General features: G+C 40.6%; 1 protein-coding gene across 6 annotated transcripts; it reads right to left on the bottom strand.

Annotated features, from left to right (window-relative positions):
- Positions 1-1,506: 1,506 nt before the first annotated feature.
- CCDC150 (coiled-coil domain containing 150) lies at positions 1,507-21,999 on the bottom strand. Of its 6 annotated transcripts, none has more exons than XM_075756226.1 (25): positions 21,868-21,999; positions 21,089-21,263; positions 20,584-20,801; positions 20,309-20,487; positions 19,658-19,726; positions 19,073-19,189; positions 18,649-18,778; positions 17,021-17,064; positions 16,070-16,162; positions 14,999-15,106; positions 14,301-14,422; positions 13,934-14,111; positions 13,518-13,586; positions 12,905-12,997; positions 11,638-11,721; positions 9,680-9,849; positions 9,206-9,299; positions 8,394-8,560; positions 7,570-7,696; positions 6,894-6,968; positions 6,123-6,191; positions 5,882-6,043; positions 5,459-5,545; positions 4,373-4,537; positions 1,507-3,835 (listed from the first exon to the last, which is right to left on the bottom strand). In XM_075756226.1, exons 2-24 carry the CDS (start codon positions 21,232-21,234, stop codon positions 4,373-4,375), a joined length of 2,766 nt encoding a protein of 921 aa, XP_075612341.1. In that variant the 5' UTR covers positions 21,235-21,263; positions 21,868-21,999; the 3' UTR covers positions 1,507-3,835. The 6 variants fall into 6 exon arrangements, with proteins under 6 accessions (XP_075612341.1, XP_075612340.1, XP_075612339.1 ...); XM_075756225.1 differs by lacking the exon at positions 21,868-21,999 and adding an exon at positions 21,456-21,555; XM_075756224.1 differs by lacking the exon at positions 21,868-21,999 and having other exon boundaries at positions 21,089-21,275.
- Positions 22,000-22,024: the final 25 nt, after the last annotated feature.

Below are 22,024 nucleotides of genomic sequence, written 5' to 3'. Positions count from 1 at the left end.
TCTGGGTATTTAATTATTTCTGACAGTTGAACAGTAGCATATGATGGCAGAAGTATGTTGCTTCCAAGCCAGCAAGAGAAGCAGGATGCAATGCTTTATCATAAGTAAAAAAAAGAGTATATAGTTCTATGTATATATAGAAATGCAGATGTATGTTATGCGCTACAGCAAACTAAGGCTGAAAAGTATTTTTCAGCAAGGTAGTTAGCTGAATAGAAAACAAACTGTGCTGGTACCTCCCAAACACTCTTGTTACGGTGTGACTGCTATTTGCTTTCAGCCCACTTCTGTATGTATTTGTGCTCTGTAATCATCTCACACAATTGCAATTGGTGATTAAGAAACAAGTATTGTGGCGTTGCCTAGACCAATTCTAAAGGTAAGGCAATTTTATCTCAAACCAAACATTAAGTTACAATATATCGCACGTCCCCTTCACAAGAGATATGCTGGGCCATAGTGAGAATACAAAGGTAAGAGACAAATACTCAGAAAAGTACAGCAAGTTTTACTTGGAAATAGTGCTGGGCAGCACTGCCCAAATACAAGTCCCTTGCCAAGTTTGCAGAACTATAAATGCAGAATATTTTAGTTACATTAGCCTGGGGTATTCATAGGCTACAGAAGAAGGGAAAGAATGACACCCTTACCACCATTTCCTTTTTCATTCTTTGTGATACCTCATCACTGTTTTTTGACATGATAGCCAATTGTTGCATCATCTTGGGGTAAAAATTCTTCTGTTCCTTATTCTTTATTGGCCTCTTCACATCTTATAACCCCATTGATTTTTTTTCTTCTTGCAGCAAATGACTCCTGTTTCTTCCTATGACAAAAGTTTATAATGGCCCAGAAATACAGCCCTCAGCACTGAGCTAATGCTTAGAAAACAGAAGCCAGAGATGCAGTACAGATTCCCTTTGCATTATTCTCTTCCAGAACCAAGTCTGAAATACTCAGAATCCTATTGCTTGTACATTTTTTTAAATAGACTTGACATCATAGAGGTTGTGTGGTGTGTTTTTTTAAGAATTGTCTTAAAAATTAACCAACATCAAGGCATTACTATTAATTCCTTTATTTCTGATCCCTATTGCTGCTAGAATTCTGAAGTTTAGTTTTTAAAGCTAGGAGGTATGAATCTTTAGCATTTGTACAAATAAAAAGGAAAAATACAATCTGCTGATGATGCATGTCTCAAACTGCTTTCTAAATTGTTTTTAAGCACCAAATAACAGAAACTAGCATTAATTAAACCCAGTCGATATGGACTGGAAAACTCATACTGCTAGAAAATAAGCCACAGATTGATGGGGGGGGAACAAAACCCCAACCAACCTTTTTGCTGCTTAGAAAATTAATTTTTAAATACTGCAAATAATACTGTAACTGAGAGGCTTAGCAGCTACCACGCCCAGGGAACGGCTAGCAATGTAGACCTCAGTTACTGATCCTGCAGGTGGCACCAGTGTTAGATTACTAAACTTTGTTGAAATGACTATTTTTAAAGTAACAAGTTTTTGTCTATTGTATACTTCTGATGTTTCGAATGGATGAGCTGTCCCTCACCATTCACGCTGCAGAGCAGGCTCTGCGCAGACAAACTAGTTTCCTTTCAAATGAAAGCAAGTTAGAAGATGGCTTTGGACTTGCTCCAGTTGCTAGTGAGTATTCAGTCAGGAGGGTCAGACTAGAGCAAATCTGAAGTGAAAACCAATCCAGCCACATCCTGCACATCTGGACCAGCTCTTTTCATTCTGCATGGGACGCACTGAGCTGCATTGCTTGCTAAAGCTGGAATAGCCAAAGCTTAAGGTAGTGCTAAAGTTAAAAGGTACTGGGATACAGAAATCCTTCAAAATTACACTGTATCTTTCCACCCTAAACCCCAAACAGGTTCAGAAGAAGCAACAGGGTGCGTTGAACCTGGAAAAGACTGTCACTATGCAAATCTAAGTACCAAGTGCCACAGCCATGTAATCAGACTTTGCAGTGCAATATACAAAGTAACTACAGATGCAGGGACCTAAAGAGCAGGCAAGGCAAGTCTGGAACAAGGAAGGGGTGAGGAACCAGCCCTCAAGGTGTACCGTATGTTAGTTAAAACACTGCTGCAGAGGGAAAAGAGAGGAGTGGTTGGTGCTGTTGCCCTGCCAACATGCATTTCATACAAATACAGCTGCTGAATGCTTTGTCCTTTTGCATAGGCAAAAGTCACAATCATTTGTCCCTTGTTAGGCAACCTACTTAAGCATTCAATATAAACAGAAGTTTAAATGGCAAGTGCTATGTGAGAAGACTGTTTTTCAGCTGTGATTACAGTTTAAGCGCATAGCAAGCAAAACTAGATTACAGTTTTGATTGCTGTTTGCCTGAGGGCACTGTGGCGGTACAGAGGCACAGCTTTTGCTGAGGCACCTAAGCAGCTTTACAGAGCAGGTGTGGCACGCAGGCCAGTTGACTGCTGAAGGAACCAACCTGACTGGGACAAACCTAAAGCCACATTGTATAGACCTGCTTTTAAGCAGTATGATTTAATGAAGCTGAGGTGTGCATTAGCTTTACTAGTGTGCTCAGCCACCCCTTGTTCCTTAGAACAGCCATTTGCTTCAAGGAGGAGAGGCTCAGGTCACCGTGAATTAGTCCAGAGTCCTATTGCATGAGTTACAGTTTAGGACCAAATTTCTGGAGAAGCAGAATGAGCTAATTCCAGTGTGGCCTCAGGCTACTCCCAGGCTCCAGAGCTATGCAAGACTGCCCTCCCCACTGAACAAGTAGTGCAAAACACGTATAGATCCCACAGAAATAAATAGTACCATTGATGACAGAGGAGTTTGGAAGCAGCTCTGTTGAAGCAGATCAGAGGGAACACCACCTGTACTGAAGCTCAGTTGCACTAAAACCACGTAGAAGAGTAAGCCATGATGAAGATAAGCTGATCCTTAGTCAAACAAGCATGAAAACTGTCCATGTTATAATCATCTTCAACGTATTATGACATAATTCATCTGCTTCAACTACTCTCTCACCAGTGTGCTGATTCACATAGGATAGGTTGAACAAATTCCACTAATTCTCATGAAGGTAAGATGATGTGTGGTGTGTGTTACACACCTAATGAATTCCTTATATGCTCCTAAAATAGCCCAAGGCTCATATTCTCTCATGACGTGGATATCACCTGCCATTAGAAGCAGCCAGTCCTGCCAGTTCCTCCCTGTCCCAGTCACGTCAGCAGCCAGCCACAGACACATGACGCTGCCTTCAGTAATTCACCTGAACGCTCTGCAAGCCAGGCTGAGATCTGTTTTGATAGCACCTGCCAGGCCTTAGTATAAAACTGGTAAAAGAAAAGTGATGAAAGGAAAGATGCAGCATATCAACAGCATATCGTTTACAGTAATAATAAAGAATACTTGTTTTGCTATAAATAGTAGTTTTGTTAATATCAGTCTCACAATGCAAAGCACCTGAGTCAAAAAGACAAGGTGAGAGGTATGAGTTAATGCAGATCAGAGTTTATGATTTAAACAAGCATTCCTAGGTCCCCTATATATAGGTGCCCTGCGAGCACCTCTTCTTTACAAGGCCTTCCCAGTGATACAGATCTATCTATGTCAGCTCAAGTAAAGTTCCCAATTCTTCCAGCACCTGGGTGCTAGCAGGGAGGCTCCCGCCAGCGGGTGATGCTCTCCCTGGGCTGGGAATGACCCAGTCAAGTGAGCTCATTTCCTGCCCAGCTCACGTGGGCCTTCCTGGTGGTGAGCTGGAGGTGTTGGGTCCTCGCCTTGCTGTCCAGGGAGATGTAAGTGGGAAGCTCTTCTTGCTTTTTCTCCTGGGAAAAGATGCAACGTTTTATGAAGCTGCTGACTGTTTGGGGCATCTTTGTCATTACTAATGAAGAGATTAAAGTTTTAGCAGTTTAATACATACAACTCTAAAAAACTAATTACACAGCTAAGAACCGCCAATTATGGAGAAGGCTGAATCTACACAAACAAGGTAAGCACGGTTTTTGAAAGGCTATCTGTAAAAGGTATGGAGAAGGGGAAGGAGAACCACTGAAACAGAGGTGAATGCAGAGAAGAAAATATACTAGCTATTAGCTTTCAGACAAGTATTTGGTTAATGAGCATCAACAAAACATGAAGTACGTGCAATAGAGCTTTTCCAAGTACAGAAACAGTCCCTTGAAGCTACCTTGTACTTGTAATATTCTTTGCTACTTAAATATGTCCTTTGGCAAAGAGGAGGAGGAAACAAACTAAACTAGAAGAGAGGTCTGTTTTCCACCCCTGTCCAAGGAACTACAAAAGAAATTTTAGGAAACTGAATTCCTGACTGATAATGAGCTACCAAATACTTCCCCCACCTATTTTCTTTGCTTCCCCCTTTGAAATGAATGTGCTTGCTTTATCTCCTGTTTGGAGCTGTTCTCTTCAGGGTTCTTTGGCTGGTGGTTTTTCACAACTTCTTGCTGCAGGCCATCCAACTTAGATTTGAACCAGCGGTGAGCTTCTTCTAGGCTAGTTGTGATCTAGGGAAGACAGTATAATTAGAAGTGCAGAGAACAGTTAATGCACGCTGGGTTTCAGGTTTTGAGCTCTGTGCAAAGGGGCAGAAGAGCATACAACTCAAATCTTTCTCTTGTATGTAGGGGTAGGAGGTATCTATCCATGATGCCCTCTTCCATTGCTGTGAGAAGGATGTATGAGAGAGGTCCTCACTACAAAGTTGCCTCTCTCTTAGGGGGGTAATGAAGTCAACACGGCTCTCCAACACAGCATGAAATACAGAGGCATTGTTAAGGGGGGGAATGGATACCGAATACCACAAACTCCTGAGAAAGATGAGGGAAGGCTAACTTTGCCTGAAGAATGCTGTAGAAATACTCTCTTGCTATTAAGGTCTCTTTCTAATCACAGAACAGTACTTGGACTGATAAGCAGCATGTAAGACCTCAGGCCCCTAGATTTTCACCCCAAACTACTACAGTAATCCATGCAAGCTATAATAATTTGGCTATTGTGGTACAGCAGTGCAAGAATGAGGTGATGCAAGGACAAATGACTTCTTGGGGTGGGGGGGAGCAGTGGGAAATGTGGTTTTTGCATGATGTCACATATAGAGTCACACAAGAGCAGCTCAGGGGGCAATTGACTTGGCCACCACACTTTGGTTGGTTAGCACAGATATATGGAGCTTGATAAAGACAGTAGCCAGTGGGGGACAAAATCTCTTCTTACAAACTCAGCTAAATCAGTGATTCACAGAAAAGATAAAAAACTCTTTCTTTTTTTAAAGTATGATAAACACCACTTAGTTGAAAAGGCCAAGGATGCACCTCACTCTTCACCAGAGACCTGTATCTGAGATTGAAAAGGTTACTCAGTGCATATGCTGAAATACTATCTTGTTACTTTCAATGAATTATTATTCTAATGCTAACTAGTCTCACCTGTTCTGACTCTATGCTGGCTTCCTTCAGTTTCACTTCTGTCTCCTCTTTATATTTCTTCAGATATTTGACTGTTTTTTCCAATTCCTATGTAGAAAAAGAAATATTAGTTTCTACACAATTTTTCATGGCACAAATAAAAAATTGCAATATAACAGATGGACTCTCCAATCTTTATTGTAAATAGCTTAGAGTTCTATAATTTAAAAAAAAAAATCCTGTTTCTCTAACAAGTGAGATATATGGTGAGTATATGTTAAATTGATACTCAGGCTTTCTGGAGCAGACACACTAAGATTTATAGGAATATATTTTGACTGAGTTCATAAAGTCTTTGTACCATCTCTTCTACAACCCCCTAGATTTAGCACAAAAATGCTTCCATGGGTGTCTCGCCACTTTTTCACACTGTTATCACTTTACCTGGCATTCGTTTTCCAGCTGCTGCCTTTGTTTTCTCTCAGTTTCCAGCTGGATCTCCAGCTGCCTGTTCTGCACTTGCACCTCATGTTGGTTTTTCAACAACACTTGCATCTCGTTTTGCATGCTTTTCAACTCTGACACAAATTTCTGGATGTCCTGTGACTGAAGGCAACACAAGAATGAAATTCTAACAACATTTTAGCAGATCAGACTCTTCAGGAAACTGGTCAAGAAAGCTCACCAGTTCATAATTCTTCTTCTGATACTCCTGTTTTATTCCTTCCATTTTCCTCAGTTCAGATAGAGTCTCCTGGAAATTGTTGAGAGTAACAAAACTTCAGGAATTTTTCAGGCTGACTGGCTGTTACATGGGAATTATTTCACAGATGTCCGTACATTGTGTCTTTATCTCTTGTCCTATGAGACTAAAATTAAGAGAACCCATGCCCCACCAGGAAAAGGGAAACAAGCAGGTGGCAGAGTTGCAAAGGAGTCTAGATTCTCATTTAGGATCAGATACCAGTTGAACTGTTAAATTCTACGGCTATAAAGGACGGAAAGGGACTAATCATTACACAAAAAACATTTGGCCCAATCAATAATTAAATAGATTGTATCTACAAAATTTTTATAATGGAGGACAAATGCTACTATAAAAATCTAATGGGGAGATGAGACACTATGGCATCATATTTAATATGGGGGGGAGGGATGACAGGAGAAGCCACACAATTACTGTAGCTGCTATCGATCTATTAATCTTCTGTTCAGAATTTGAGTCCAGAGTTAGTTTTATTTTCAAGCCTAGCTCCACTGCAAAGGATCAACAGCAGTCCTACTCAGTAGGACAAAAAAGGGAGTTCTCAAATAGGATATCTGGCTTTATGGAAAAATATGTGTGTACCTTTACTCTTTCTGTGTTAGCTTTACAGGCCAGGCATTGTCTGACTTGAGCTCTTTGGCTTTTTAGCTCTTCCCTGTAGCTGGACAAAGACTTTTCCAACTCTCTTACTTTCTGCCACAGCTCCCTGTTAGCATAGAAAACTTCAGCCAATTTTGATGAGGATTGTTCAAGGGATTTCTTTACCTAGAGGAAAGAAGAAAAAGTGAGTTCACATTAACTGTAACAATTAGTTCATTCTATACAACAATTAATAAGCAGCACATCCAATTGATTTGCTGTATCTGAAGTATGCTACAGCATCTGGTGTTTTGACTTTTCTTTAATACCCTTCTAACAAAGGGAAAAAAGTGAATGCTGGGATCTGAGTAATACTAAGGTTATGCTGAGCTTTATGATCCAGCCCCCAAGAAACAGAGCAGATTTCCAAACCAGTATTTTATCCCTGGAGATTGCTATACAATCCCAGATAATCCTTTTGAAGTCACTGGAATGACTGATACCAATGTCAAGATCTTACGGACAATGAGGTATATAGTCTTGGGGATATAGAGCCGTACTTGAAAAAGTTAGAGAGCAGAGATTTCAACTATGCATGGCCACCAAAATGTCTGTCTACCACATGACAAAATTGTTTGTTGTATATAAGTGATGGACAACTCCATGATGAATGGAAAAGGAGATAAATATTTGTCATGAGCTGCTCTTGTTCTGTTAGAAAATTGTAAAGCAAATCTCTTTCTCTGGAAGTCATTTACTAAAATCTTTTCATTCTATCCCCTCTCACCTCAGCAGATTCTTGACAGGCAGATTTCCTAGAAGCCCCTTGTTCAGTTTGAAACTGCTTCCTCAAAGACTCTAAGTGTTCAGCATACATCTTTTCCTGAGTCTTGGCTTTTTCCATTAACTGTTCCCTTTAAAGAGAAGAAACAAATTCAGTTGTTCACGTTTATATTTAATATGCTTTATTTTTTAAACACTAGGAAAGACAATTCCATTGTAAATACTTTTGTCTTGGATATACTCTCTGCACAACTACTGTTTAAAGATTGGAATGTGTTTTCTAATATTTCATATTCCATTTATTTAAAAGGAGGTTCAAAATAGCTATACAAGGTCAATAGACTTTTTGGAAAAAACACTTTAGGACAACTTGCTTTCCTTCAGAAAATTGAATGGCTAAGCCTGTTTAGACTAAGGATAATGAGGAGATCCAGACTGCACCTACACTTAGGTTTGAGGTTTTACTTGCTACCCTTCAGTTTTAGGTGGGGAATTTAAACAGCTATCCTGTACTCTCCTTGCCATAGCTACTGCAGGCCGCTTCAAAGTGGAAGTGGTATCTGCTGTCCTCATGGAAAAGCTGTTTGTAGAAGTGCCATAATGACCCTGGGTAAGCAGTTCCTCAGGACAGCAGAGTAGGTTGAAGAGTCATTATGGGAACGAGTGAAAAAGCCTATTTCTATAGCTCTGCATGAATCTATCTTTATCATACTGCTGGCTCAGCATACAGTCAGTGCTGATATTGATAGCTGAGTAAAGCAATAAAGCTCTGATGTTAGCGCGAAGAAATATTTCTCCTCAAGTGTAGTATCACGGATCTGGTCTTACCTGCAGACCATCAGCTGTTGATGCTCAGTTTCTTTCCTTTTCAGTTCATATTGAGTTTGGATCAGCTTGCTCTGCATGGTATTATTGATCTGCAGAACTTCTTCCAAACAAAGAACAAGTTTCTTGTCTGTTCTGGCGCTTTCTAGTGCCTTACAAAGTGGTTCCACCTGTGCGGTAACAACAAGCCAAATTTATACTTACCCAAATGAAAAGCTTAGAATCCTTCCCAGTCAGTATCAACTTACAGGAAGTAACAGTGTGTTCACCAACTGTCTGATTACAAATGTCCTAAGCACAGGCATCTAGATGGGAACCCTTACAATGCCAATCTGCTGACTGGCTTAGTCAGAAGGATCAGAACAACTTGTCATATAGCCATGACTCTCTTGGGAAAAAACCCAACAAAACAAACCATTCTTTGTCAATAGTGAGTTTGGGTTGTGAAGTAATACTTTTGACATTAAGTATGAGGAAAGATGAAAGCAATTCCCTGCACTCTTTTCCCCTCCATTCTAATAAGTAAAAAATAAAGGCTATATAAACTTCTGAAATCTCTGTTCATATTATGTATCCAGCTGCAGACTGTAAAACCTTTACCTGTGCCAAGAAATTTTTCTTTAGAGAGGAGATGCTTGCCTTCTTCAACACTTGGATAACAATTTTCCTGCTCCGCAGCCAAAAGTTGATAGAATATTTTTGCCTCGCTTCACATGAATGTGTTGCACCATATTGTATTCAGAAAAAGAAAAGGTACTTGGCTCAACAACAAAAACGCAGTGGTGGCTGTTAATATGGAAAAATGCGGTCTCTACCTGGCTGCTGTGCTGCCTTCCCATGGCAACCAGTTTGGCTTGGCAATGTTCCAGTTCTGTTTCTAACCTCCGTATTTTCTGTTGAGTCTGGCCTCTGAAAATGGAAATCGGATTAAAAAAATCATGCATTAAGTCAATTTGTGCACATCTCTGAAGTGGTGACCATCTCACCGTTTGGTTCTCTAGCTTAACCATATTAAATTTTGCCTGTCTTTGAAGTTAATTTTTTTTTTACCTACTTTCCACAAGATGCACAAGGCATGCCAAGCTTATAGAGTTAGCTCCAAGCACTTGGTATGCTTCGTTCATTAGCACTAAGTACATTTCAGTGTTGCAGGAAAGGATGTAGCAAACTTTTCAAACAAACTTGTCCTATAGCTTCTTAGCCAGAACCATGGGGAAGATGTCGCTCTTCATCTGCATGTCTTCACCATGCTGCTGACAGACCACAGAAACAGTATCAGTTTCACTTACTTGTCTTTTCTGAGGTTGCTGATTTCAGAGTTCTTGTGTCCCAGCTCAGTTTGTACCACATCCAGAGCTGCTTGCATCTTGTTATTAGAAGCTAACATGAGCTCCAGCATGGCTGCCATCTTGCTGTTATCATCCTTTGCTGCATCCAGCTGGTGCTGCAGGTTTGCCATCTGCAGTACAAGAAATCATTAGGGAAAGGAGCAGGAAAATCAGTCATCTATTAGAGTTTTGTTAAAGAATTCTCTTATAAGTAACTTGCATGCTTGCAGTATCTATATAATTTCTTCTCTTGAGCCTGCAGCTGACCTAGCATTATGATCAGGAGACTTCTGTTGCCAAGACCTTGCTGGGGAATTTTTTCTTTTTGGTGCCATTCCTACCACAAAATGTATTACAGGATTGCTTTGGCATCTGAGAAGCAAGGGGAATCTGTAAAGAGCATTTACTGTTACGAGTTCATTCTTGCTTGTGAACAGAAGTCTCAATGCAGTTACTTGAACTTACAGCTTAGAACAGCAAACTCATGACAGCAGAGTCCACTGCAGTTGTTTACGTAGAACCTGCCCAGGATAACACACCTCTTCTCTGTAATTCTGTCTATTAAGATAGACTGAAGCAGAATAACTATTTGCCTCCTAGCAATATAGCTAGACACGTATTATCTGCAACTATTACTGGGAAATAATAGGAAATTCTGAGAACTATATAATTCTGTACACAGTGTGTTTTCTAGCCTGAATACATGCAACAAACTTGCATGAAAACCATCTCTGTTCAGCTGAGCTGCCACAGTTCTCACGTTTGTTTTGATGAAACCAGGTTCTGTTTCCAGCTGCAGACTGAAATGCTACAGTTAACATTAAACATATACTCCATTCTTCAGGATAAAGTGTGCTGAATCTGATTTCTAATGGCTATGTACTTAGTCTGACCCTAATACTGAGGCGAAAGAAGTTCTCAAAGTTCCGTTTCACCTGAGTGTATTTGGTCTCTATGCAATGCACTTGCAAAGTCTACTATTATCTAAACATGCATTTACAGCTCTTCCTCTAGCTTCCGCACTTCAGTCTTAAGAAAAGAGATATGACAAAATAGCTCAGCTTTCTTTTAGTGCAGAAACGGAAAAGCATTATCTTCTCTGGAACACAGAAGCAGAGTGATGTAACAACGTCTCTCTGTCCAGAGCAATTTTTTTCTTTTCAGAGGCCCACAGTAGGAGAAGCAGCAAGTAAATCACTTCTAACTTTTCCTTCCATAGAAATAGTCTAAAAGATTAGAATTCACTTTGTTTTAATTTAAGTATGATGTCTTTGTCACTTCCTTCTGTCACTACCACCAGACCTAGGACTATTGTGTAAATGTAGCTTTCTTGCTCTCTAATAATCACTACATATTCTGTGCTGTTTTTAAAAGAAACTCAGGAATCTTTGTGCCACTGTCCCAAATTCTATGACGTAGGTCACGCTGAACTAAAAGCTTTACTTTCAGCACCTCATTTACTGTCTCACTAACTTCTGCTTAAGAAAGCTTACTTATGTTGTTTATTTTTGCTTACCACCATGGTTTGCCTCACTGCGTATTAATGTGGGTTTTTTTCTTTCCATGTTTCTAATCTTTCAACCAATTTTCTACCTGTGTACTTTGTTTTAATGCCCCCTGGTGGTTCTTAACCATTCTACCATTTTCACACATTCAGCAACTTAATTATCAGAAATCCTAGAGATGCTACATCAATAGCATCTTGTCACCCAAAGGCAGTATGAGTAGGATTGAAGATGATTTTGATACAGCGCTCTCTTAATATATGTGCTTGACACTACACAAATAAATTAGAGAAGATAAATAAGCCTTTCCCTCCAAATTAAGTACTGAAGAGCTACGGTTAAGTAACCTTATCTTAGATGAGCATAAAAAATGAGTTTCCCTTTGGAGCTGACAAGTAGGATGCAGAGAGGTACCTGAAGCTTTCCTTTGTCACAGGCCAGTCTATTCTTGCGGTCAGTCAGGTCTGCCAGCACCTGTTGCATCTGCTGCTGGGCATACTGAGGATAACAGAGCAGACGTCACCATTCCATAGGAAAAACAAGGCAACAGGCAACAAAAAAGGTGCTCAGTGTCCTGTTTCTCCCTGAGTATTTTGACTTTCCACTGTTGCTTCAGGTAATTTTTTCAATTAAACAGATTTAAAAAAAAAAAAAATTTAAATGGCATAAATTCCTCCAAGACAGTTTATCTCTAGAAAAGCTTCTCAAATTGGTACAACCTTCCAGATGGCCACAAGAAGGCCCACTGTCCTAGAAGCACAGGCAACAAAAAAAGGAGAAATAAAAGAAACTTTTGACAACAGGGAACAGAGAAGCAGAAGTAACTAGAAGAATGAGAAGGCATGGACAGAATTAAAATAACTAAGTAAAGAATACCAAAAAAATTAAAAATCAGGCAACTTTTTAAGGTTCTGAATTCTCTGTTGATTCATATTCTTTAACTGATGACTGCCAAAGGAGTTCTGTGTTAAACAGAAAAAAGATATACATATGTTATAGACTAACTACTGTAGAAACGTAACTTTGATTATCAAATAACAAACATTCAAAAGGTGTTTCAGTGAATTCTTCTTCAGCTTCATGATGTTAGGACCTTATCAGCAGCTAAGTGTTTCTGAGGATCTCCAATGTATACAACTGGTCATTACATCCACCATTAAAAAAAAACCAAACCCAAAGGTAACACAGCATTACTAAGCTTTTACTCAACTTTTCTGGAACCAGTCAAGTATCCTGATCCAGGTGACTGACAGTAGTGAGAAATAATGGAATGGAAACAAGTTAAAAGCAGGAATGAGGTCCCAAGTGCAAACTTGTCCACAAAGGGCATAAAACTGTTGTTAATACCTTCCCTATGTACACAAGCTGAATACCTATGTACAGATATATAAGCTGTATACCTGTACTAGAAAATGGAATGGAGTAATAGGATTTTAATGACATACTTAAATGTCCAGTACCTGAAGCTCTATATAGTCCTCTTAGCTCATCCCACACAGACATCTAAAAAAGACGGAGTAACATTTGAGATATCCTTTTGTTTTCATTTTTTCCCCTTTTTGATTCCTTAATTTGATCACTCACTCTCCAAACAATGCAGATTACTTCAAAGAGCACCTTGATTCCTGCTACAGTTACTTATCAGTCAGGTCATCAATTATCTACTTTATTAGTGGCTTACCTGCTCATGTGCCAGCACAGCCAAGTGATCCACCAGCTTCTTGTTCTCTTCCTCCAGTGTTTGCAAAGTGAATTTCATTGAAACCATTTCTAGCTATGAACAAGAAAATCCAACTCTAATTGTACCACTTCAAGATTTCCACAGTCACAATATATGAATATCACAAAACCTCAGCACTACATGTGGATTAGATACAGTCTCTCCTGTTTCAGAGCGCCCTCCTGCAACAGTGAAAGAAACTCCACCAATCATGCTGACTTCAGTCATAACACTAAGGAATTTCTCATTTATACCACAAGCGACCTTTCCTCTTCCAGGCTACGCATATGCAAGGAAGGCAAAATAGCTAGGAGAAGCTGAAAATTATTTGTCATTTGCCATAGTAGCATAACAAACTTATTACTACAAACAGGGCCTTGTGTAGGTTGCTGTAGGATATGTGTCTTGACACATAGACAAGAAAAGCATCAAACAGCAAAGTAAGCAATATGACTATGGTAAGTATCACTTTATTTAGAAATAATTTAGTTGAGAGAGAGTAAACAAAATGAAAGGAAAACTTAGAGAAAGACAGCCCTGAATTTAAACAACAGCCATATATATTGCAAGATACCTCATTCTCTGTTTTTTCTACTTCCAATTTGTTCCTTTCCTGTATTATTTCCTTTGCTGTTGTCCTTATCTGTCAAAAGAAACATGAAATCATTGTCACCTAAAAACGTCCAGACTTATAGAAACATTACACATCTTCAGAACAGTTGATCTGAAGATTGCAAGTCAACTCTGGAATTCAGAAATAACATCTGCAGAGCTGTCCTGTCCTCTCTCCCTTTTCATGCTTGAGAAAGGAGACATTACAAGTCAAAATACAAGCACAGTAGGAAAGGGGAGAGTGTGTCACACTTGCCACTGCAATAGCAAAAAATAATCATTCTGAAAGCAAAACTGGTGTGTAAATAAGAACTCCTGTGACATGGGTCCTAAAGCAGCCTTCAAGAATACAGCTTTAAACCAGTAAGTTTTCTGTACCTCCTGCTGAAGATCTTCCTTTTCTGCTAGCAGAGATCCTTTCTCTTGTAAAGCTGTCTCAAGTTCACCTTGCAGTCTAGCAACAGTACATTCCAAAAGCTGTCTCTGTGTGGTTGCTGCCTCCTCAGCAAGGCTTGCTTTCTGCCTGTATTTGCCATGCTCTGTATGCAAGGCCTCCCTAAAGAAAGACAAAATAGCCAAGCTGAAGTTCTAGCACAACAGAAGGACAGAAGATGGCCTCCATATTAAATACCAAACTAGCCCTTCTGTGTGAATAAGTAACAAGTGCTACAGAAGCAGAATACAAGGTGGTGAGAATGCAACGGAGGAAGGGGAGACAGAGGCTGCAGATGAGAAACCTCCTCACAGCTCTCTTTGAAGCTGAGCCCTCTCATGCTGCGCACTCTGCAGCTCTCCGATAATGTTGGCATGGGCAGCGTTCAGAAGCGAGTCTTGCTCTTGCAGCTTACGAGTCTTTTCTTGTTCTGCCTAAAGGGGAAAAATTACCCAGGCAATAACAGTAACATCAGAATGATGAGGGATGAGTAATTAATTTACAAAGCTGTTAATTTGTCATCCAGCTCCTGCATCATCCCTATAGTTCTGCATATTGTGGTGTGCAGATTCTTGAATAGGGTGTCAAAGCTGAGCTCACCTTACCTTCTTTTATATTTAATCTCAGATCTTTATTACTTCCACTCAGCTTCTGCATTTACAGTATTTACAATGCCCATTAATTCCTACATTCCTCTTTCTCAGTGGTTGTTACAGGATGTTTCTATAAAAAGCATTATTTACACTCTTTCCTCATAACATATGACTTATCTATAAACAGTATTATTTACACTCTTTCCTCATAATGTATGACTTTTTTCTGTACTGAAAATAAATCTTTGCCAAAGAAGGACACTAACACTTGTTTATCACTACCTTTATAGTAGTGATAGTTCCATTGCTATATGTATTTTATTGTATTCCCACAGATTATCAGTATTAGGAATTAGTCTGTTGTCTAATGTCTGAGCTGCAGACAACTTTCTTGGACTGTAATGGTAGGCTACGTACCTTAAGCATGGTCTGATGATCTGAAATGAGTTTAGCATTCTCCATGGCAACACTTTGGAGTGTGGTGCTGAGCTCTGAGCATTGCTGGCTTAGGTGGTCATTAAGGACCTGGTTAGATAGAAGGAGGAGGAGGATGACAAACATGTTTTCAGGGTTTGGGTTTTGTTTGTTGGGTTTTTTTCCTGCATAATAGGCTGTCAGAAACTTTTTAAAAATCTCTTGCAGATGTAGAAAAATCTATTTTAGGTAGAAAGTGTCAAAAAAAAATTGTTCAGGCAGTCCCAATTCATGGTAGACTTATTCCAACGTGTTAAAAGTTTACAATATGGGAAAAAGAGAACATAGTTTAAACTACCAATCAAGCATAATAGTTCTGAAGTCCAGAAAAAAAGTAATGTTTCTATGGCAAAGGCGGCAAAAATTGAGAACAGACCCCTACTAATTTCATAGTCAAAATATTGTAGATAACCAAAGAAAAATGGAACTTTTCTTTGAAAGACATCATATCCCATTACCAGTGATCACCATCCAATAAACAAGTAACTGTTGGGGAAGATAGGAAAAACAGGAAATTTTTTTCTAAAATATATTCTAAAAAGAGGGAAAGTAGAATAAATAAAATTTTTTAGTATGTCCTGAGGTCAATCTTTTGTCCAAAAGGCAGAGAAAATTTTAGCCAAGCAGGTACTCCATATTTGACTCTATTAATAGAAAAATATTCATGCAGAATCTAATGTACTACTTCAAGGTTAGATAGAAGAGGGAGCAGCAGTAATTCTGCATGCCCTGGCCCCTGAAGAAGACATTTTCAAAAAAGCCGATTCAAAATTAGTATTGGGAAAAAAACTTTCCAGCCTTAAGGCTGGGAAATCTGGAACAGTTACCAAGGCTAGTGACTGAATTCCTTCACTGGAAGCTGTTCATTAGCCTGCATTACCTGAGGGCGCTAAACTTTGTCTCCTGACCTGCATTTGAGGCTTCCCAGTAAATGTATAATAATTTCTCACTGTAATGACCTGTTTTGTTATACTTTACTTCCACTTTGAAAACAAGCGTAGCTATTCTCATTACCTGTACTTTCTCTGCTGTTTCTTGCAGGGCTGTCATTTTAGACTGAAGTTGCAGGTTCTCTTTGCGTTGTTTGCTAAGGGATAGCTGTGCATTCTAAGGGGCAATAAAACAGAACGTTCACTGAGAAAAAATGTAAATGTCATTTAGCAAGGCACTTCACAAATATCAAGTCTTTGTTTCATACTTGCCTATTTCCTTTAAGCTATTACATGGCTATGTGATCTTGCAAGAACCAGACATGGCTTCTATAGTACAAGCGTCTTTCCAAAATATACTTTGAAATAATAATCAAAGTGCTACCTGCTTTAACCTAGCTTTAAAAGTTGAGGGTGACTTCATATCCTTCTGAGCTCAAACTTGTTAGTCTCCACTATAATTAATCTCAATACTTCTGAGCTTAAAAGATCTCCCTGCCAGAAGTGGTATAATTCACAATCGAAGGAATCCTCTGCCAGCACTGTGAGACTCCACATCTAAGCTGAACTTTTACCTCCTCTTCACTGAAACTTACTCTTTCAGAGACTTCAGACAGCACACACAGTCCCTTCACAGGCAGTAAGCATACCTCTTCGCCCAGTTAGTACCCAGTTGACCAAGGTTCTGATTTTTCTGTAGTACTAATCACCAATCAATCTGTCTCCTTTTATGCAATATTTGTGCTACCACAAATGTGTTTCCTGATTAGTTCTAACTTTTCAAGGAAGGCATTCATATCACTGTTTTGATATTTCAGTAGAATACGAAAGTTAATCTTTAAAAAAATAAGTAGGGCAACCCCAAACTGGTAAAATAATGAAGAAAGACACTCAATGGTTAGTAGCCTTGGTCACATTTGGCATTTGTACACATAAAAATTCTGCCTCTGCAGTGTGGTACATTTAAAAGGCCCCATATAGGCTGTTCTGATCTTTATTTAGCTATTTTCCTCACCAATACTTGTTTACAACTTACTTTTGCTTCTTCACTAAGCTGGGAAATGATACAGTTCCTGGAGTCTAAAAATAGAAAAGAATGTCAGGACATGCTTTGTTATCTGTTTGGTAATTTTAAAAGGTGATATTTTGATGTTACATTTGAGTTTAGCTAAGTTACTGAGTATGCCACAAACAGGTAAGACTTCTACAAATGTGTTGTTCTTTAACACTTTTCTTGATAATTTCAGTGTTTCAGCAAAATTACTTTTTCAAATTGATTCCATAAATTAATTGTAATTGATTTAATTTTAAAATTAAGCATGCCATCATGCCAATCTCCTACACGTACCACTTCTGTGATTGCTTGTGCAAATCAAATAACCCTAAGTCTCTTATTCAGCTGTCTAGTGTGTAAGCAACTGATTTGTCCTGACTATAACCTACAGTCCACATGCAATTTACAAGTTTTTGTGCATTGACAAAGAACAATAGTTAGATCCCTGCTTAAACCACACAGATCTAAAAGCAGAAGCACTTGTGTTGGAATTTGAATCAACCTGCCTATAATAGCTAGCCTCTTATTCTGCTTTGCTGTATAACATACTGGGGGAAAAAAAGGAAGACAACAAGAGATAATTCAGCATGAGCAGGGTAGGCAGGGAAATCTAGCTAAAATATTACAACATCCATGGTATCATCAAAGGATCACTCAAAAGTTTCTTCAATTAACAAAGGGAAAAAGCCTTGATCAGCAGGATACAGAAGTAAAGAAACTTTGTACATTTCATATAAATTCGTCATTTGCATATGGATTTGTTCTGAAGGAAAGAATTATTCTGCCATCATTTTCCCCCATTCAGCCAACTCTGCCACAACACAACAAGTTTCTCTCCTCTTGCCATGCCTTATGCAGAAATGCTGACTGCCTTTTGTGAGCTACACGTGTAATTATCACGTGTGACTCACAGAATAACAAAACGTATGGGAAACAGGAACATTTCTGTAAAAGAAATAGCTAGAAATCTGAAATGGGTCCTGAGGGAAGGATCACAAGAACAATAATTATGCTAGGATTTAGGTGTGGTTACTCTGAGTTATTTGGGAATAAGGAACAGACTTTAGGTTAGGAACATTTACCTTTAATTTTGACAACACGGAGCTTCCCCCTACCCTAGAGTGCATTAAATGCCACTTAGCTCCCTTATAAGCAGCTACTTTCACATCAATAGACTGGGAATCTAAATGAGATCAACTAGAGGCTTATCTAAGATGCTTGTCCTTATACTCATGTTTAATAGAGCACATTTTTTTAATCAGCTACAAAAGACTCAGTAGCAATGGGCATTCTACTTGCCCATCAGTTGGGGAATCATGCGTTAATGGTGACTTGCCAGATGAAGTCACCTCTGAAAAGAATTTATGCTGATGGAATCTCTTCATATTACTGTTGTGTATTCATTACTCTGATTACCACTGTTGTCAGTGTCCTCTAGGTTAGAAGAGGCTTTAGAAACATCACATGCAAATTAAAGGACTTTTAATATTTCATCATCTCTTAAGCTGCCCTCCATTCCTGTTGACTGATACCCACAGGTCTTGTTTCTTCTCACTGTGGAAGCAAGGAGAGAAGGGCTAAAAAGATATGACAAGAACCCACTGTCATACCCAGCTCAGCTTTCAGCTGTTTGCACTGGTGCTCCAGTTGGGCAGTTCTTTTTTCCTCCTCTTGAAGCCTCACTTGGGCTAGCTGGACATCTTTACGCAACTCCTGGCAGTCTTGCTGTAATATCTGTACCTGCAATGATATTACAGATTATTTTTTAAGATGCAGAATTCAGTCAGGCAAACCTATGCAAATTTCAGAGCCTGAAAAGTTGATCTAACTGGAAAAGATATAGCCTCATCAGCTTCTCCTCTCTTTTTGCTTGTCCCAATCTTACGCAAAAAACTTTTATGGCAAGCAATTCCATTTCTATATGCAATGCAAAGTGTTTTAACTGGTTTCTAGGAACAACATCCAAGTTCTTGCTCCTCCTCCCAGCTGAGAAAATGATAACAGATACAAAGGATGACTGAAAGTTTCTCAAACCTGCTTCCTTTCTGCTTCTACCGTTGTTTCCACGTCCTGTACATGATGCATCACAGTCGCTTGGGATTCCTCCAAAGACTCCCGCAGGCTGATCTCCTGGGACAGCTGTTCTGTTAGCTATTAAAAATAAACACTTTCTGACCCAGGTCTAATTAAGTATATTGAACAAACACTTCGAGATCATTTATGAAAGATGTTCCATCTGGGTATTTTAGACTGGATATTGAGAAAATTTTTTTCACTGAAAGTGTTATCAATCAATCGTTGGAACAGGCTGCCCAGGGAAATGGTTGAGTCACCATCCCTGGAGGTATTTAAGAGACCTGTAGATTTGGTGCTTAGGGACATGGTTTAGTGGTGGACTTGGCAGTGTTAGGTTAATGGTTGGACTTGATCTTAAAGGTCTTTTCCAACCAAAATGATTCTATTATTCTGTTTAGTTATGAGCATGGCTGGCAGGTTCCTTTGTATTGTGTACATTCCAAAATTGCACCAAGAGTATTATTTAAGGATCATCATCTTCAAATATTTAAATAATACATGGCAAATTCAGTCTCCTACTAAGGCCCTTGCTCTTGTACTTACCTCCTGAAGTCTACAGTTAATTTTCTGGTTTGTGTTCCTCAGTTCTTCAGCTGCAATCACTACATCCATCTAAAGATGAAAGGAACAGATATTTTTATTTTTTCATGTTCATAACTATTGCAAAAGCAACAGGTATTATAAAATGTAACTGCCATGCTAACACCTAGAACTTGATTTCTATCTCCAGTCTGACTTGCTCTGTTCTGAAGCACTGCATATAAGAGTGCAAGCACTAAGAAGCAACGCATTCTTTAATACAATTAATGAGGCTGAGTGACATACTCCATTGAAGGTCTCTTCAGTGAAGATAGTAATAGAAGTGTAAGACTAAAATACCAGAGAAATCTAAGTTCCTGGAAAAAGAGAAAAGCTATTGAGAACTCTACCCACAAAAGCTAGGATGAACTTAAGTCAGGAAGATGAGAGAATTACAAATCTGAAATATTTTTATTCTTGATTTGCTATGTAATTTTTTTTAATTGATGGAAGTACACATTCTCATTATCAAAAGTGTTTGCTCTTACTGCCAACAACATATCATAAACTCCTTTTTCCAGCTGAGTATACTTTCTGTTTAACTATGTCAGAGATGAAAGTACTTAAAAACAAGTCTGTTAATACTTGAAACTATAAGATCATAATTTTTCGTACCTTGGATGCAGTTGTAATCTCCAGAGCAGTACTCAGTCTCTGAACTTCTTCTCTTGCCTTTTCTTCAGCCTCTTTCATATCACTTAAGTGCTGGCGCAACTTCATTGCTTCTTGCTGTACCATCTTCATTTCTTGCAAATGCTCTTCATGGATTGCATTCAGGCGCTGCTCCAACTGGGCTGCCACAGGGAAAAGGCAAAGAACTTTCACTGACAGAAAAAGCATATGGAGGGACAGTGAAGAACAAAGTGGTAAAAAAAACCCCTTTTTACTACCTGCATGCTTTGGATTCAGTTCCTTTTCTGTCTGCAGCCGGAAGATGTTTAATTTCAGTGTCTGTACAACACTCTCTAACCGACACATTCGATTCACCAGTGTTTCACAGTTTTTCCACAGTGTATTATCTCCCACAAATGCTACTCTGGCCTGCACAGGGCTAATGGCTGGGTGGCTAGCAGGTGTTTCTGAGGTCTGTGAGTGGAAACGATCGAGGCTGAAAAGGAGAAAAGACTGACCTACTCTGTGTATGCATACCTACCTGACATTGCACGTATGCATTACAGATACAATTGGATTAGAAATCATGTTTCGTAGAGCTGGAAGGTTTCCTGCGACCCCAGGTTGCTGTAGCCCTTTCCTGCTGACTCTGCCAGTACCAGCTCCCTCACGGAGAGAAGCACAAAGCATGGCAAATGGGTGCAAAGAGGAACAAGATGAGGAAAACCAAGAAAAGTGCAAGCTCTCAAAGAAGGAAAGAGCTTACCCCTGCTTTCTCCCTACCTCTGTCCATCGACACCGAGCGCCTCCAGGTCTTGCACCAGTGCGCTGGTTTGCTCTTCCACCACCCTCATCCTCAGGTGGAGCACCATGAAGGCCTCGGGCGCGGTCGCCCTGACGCTCGTGGGGATGACGGTTGGCCTGGCCATTGCCGCTCCGGCGGCCGCCCTCCCCCGCCCTGCGGGGACCCACACCACAGCCATGGCTGAGGCACCCTCCACACGGCGGCCGCCCCGGTCTTAGGGCACCCCGCCCGCCCGCCGGCCTCCCCCTACCCGCACCCCGGCCCGGCCTGGCCCGCCGCTCTCCCTCGCTCCCTCCACAGCCCCAGCCGCCCCCCACCATCGCCCTCCGTCCCCTTCAAACCCACCCGCTGCTCACGCAACGGATCTCGCATGCGCGCCCAGATCTGCAGCGGCCGTCCAGAACCTGGGACAAGGCACCCCGGGAGCGCATGCGCGACAGGCTGGTCGCCAGGGCATGCTGGGAGTTGTAGTCCCCCCTTTCCGCGGGACGGCGGTTTCAGTGAAGTGCGTGAGGTGGCGATGCCTACGGCGAGCGGCTGTCCCGGGGGTCCGGCCTCACCCTCCGGTGTCAGGGTGCGCCCGAGCCTCTGCTGGTGAGCGAGGTCCTGGGATTTGCACAGGAGATTCCGCTGCTTCTCTCTTCCTTCCTCCTGCTCCGCCGCACAGCTCGCGCCCCGCCTCACACCTCCGCAGCGCCGGCAGCCGCCGGCTTGCCGACTCTCCCCATCACGCACGGACCGGCCGCGGGGCCCTCACCTACTGCGCCGCTCTCCTCCTCTCGCCTCTTCACGCCGCGGCGAGAGATGGCAAAGGTGCTGCCCCTGGGCAGCGGAGAGGCGGGTTTCGCCCTCCGGCCGAGCTCTGAGGAGATGCCGAGGAGAGGGGCGCGCAGCCGGGCGCGCTTCTCTCTCAG

Source organism: Balearica regulorum, chromosome 6 (genome assembly GCF_011004875.1).
Source record: "Balearica regulorum gibbericeps isolate bBalReg1 chromosome 6, bBalReg1.pri, whole genome shotgun sequence".
Classification (NCBI taxonomy): Eukaryota; Metazoa; Chordata; class Aves; order Gruiformes; family Gruidae; genus Balearica; species Balearica regulorum.
Note: the sequence above shows the minus strand (reverse complement) of the source record. Positions and strands in the feature narration are given on the sequence as shown.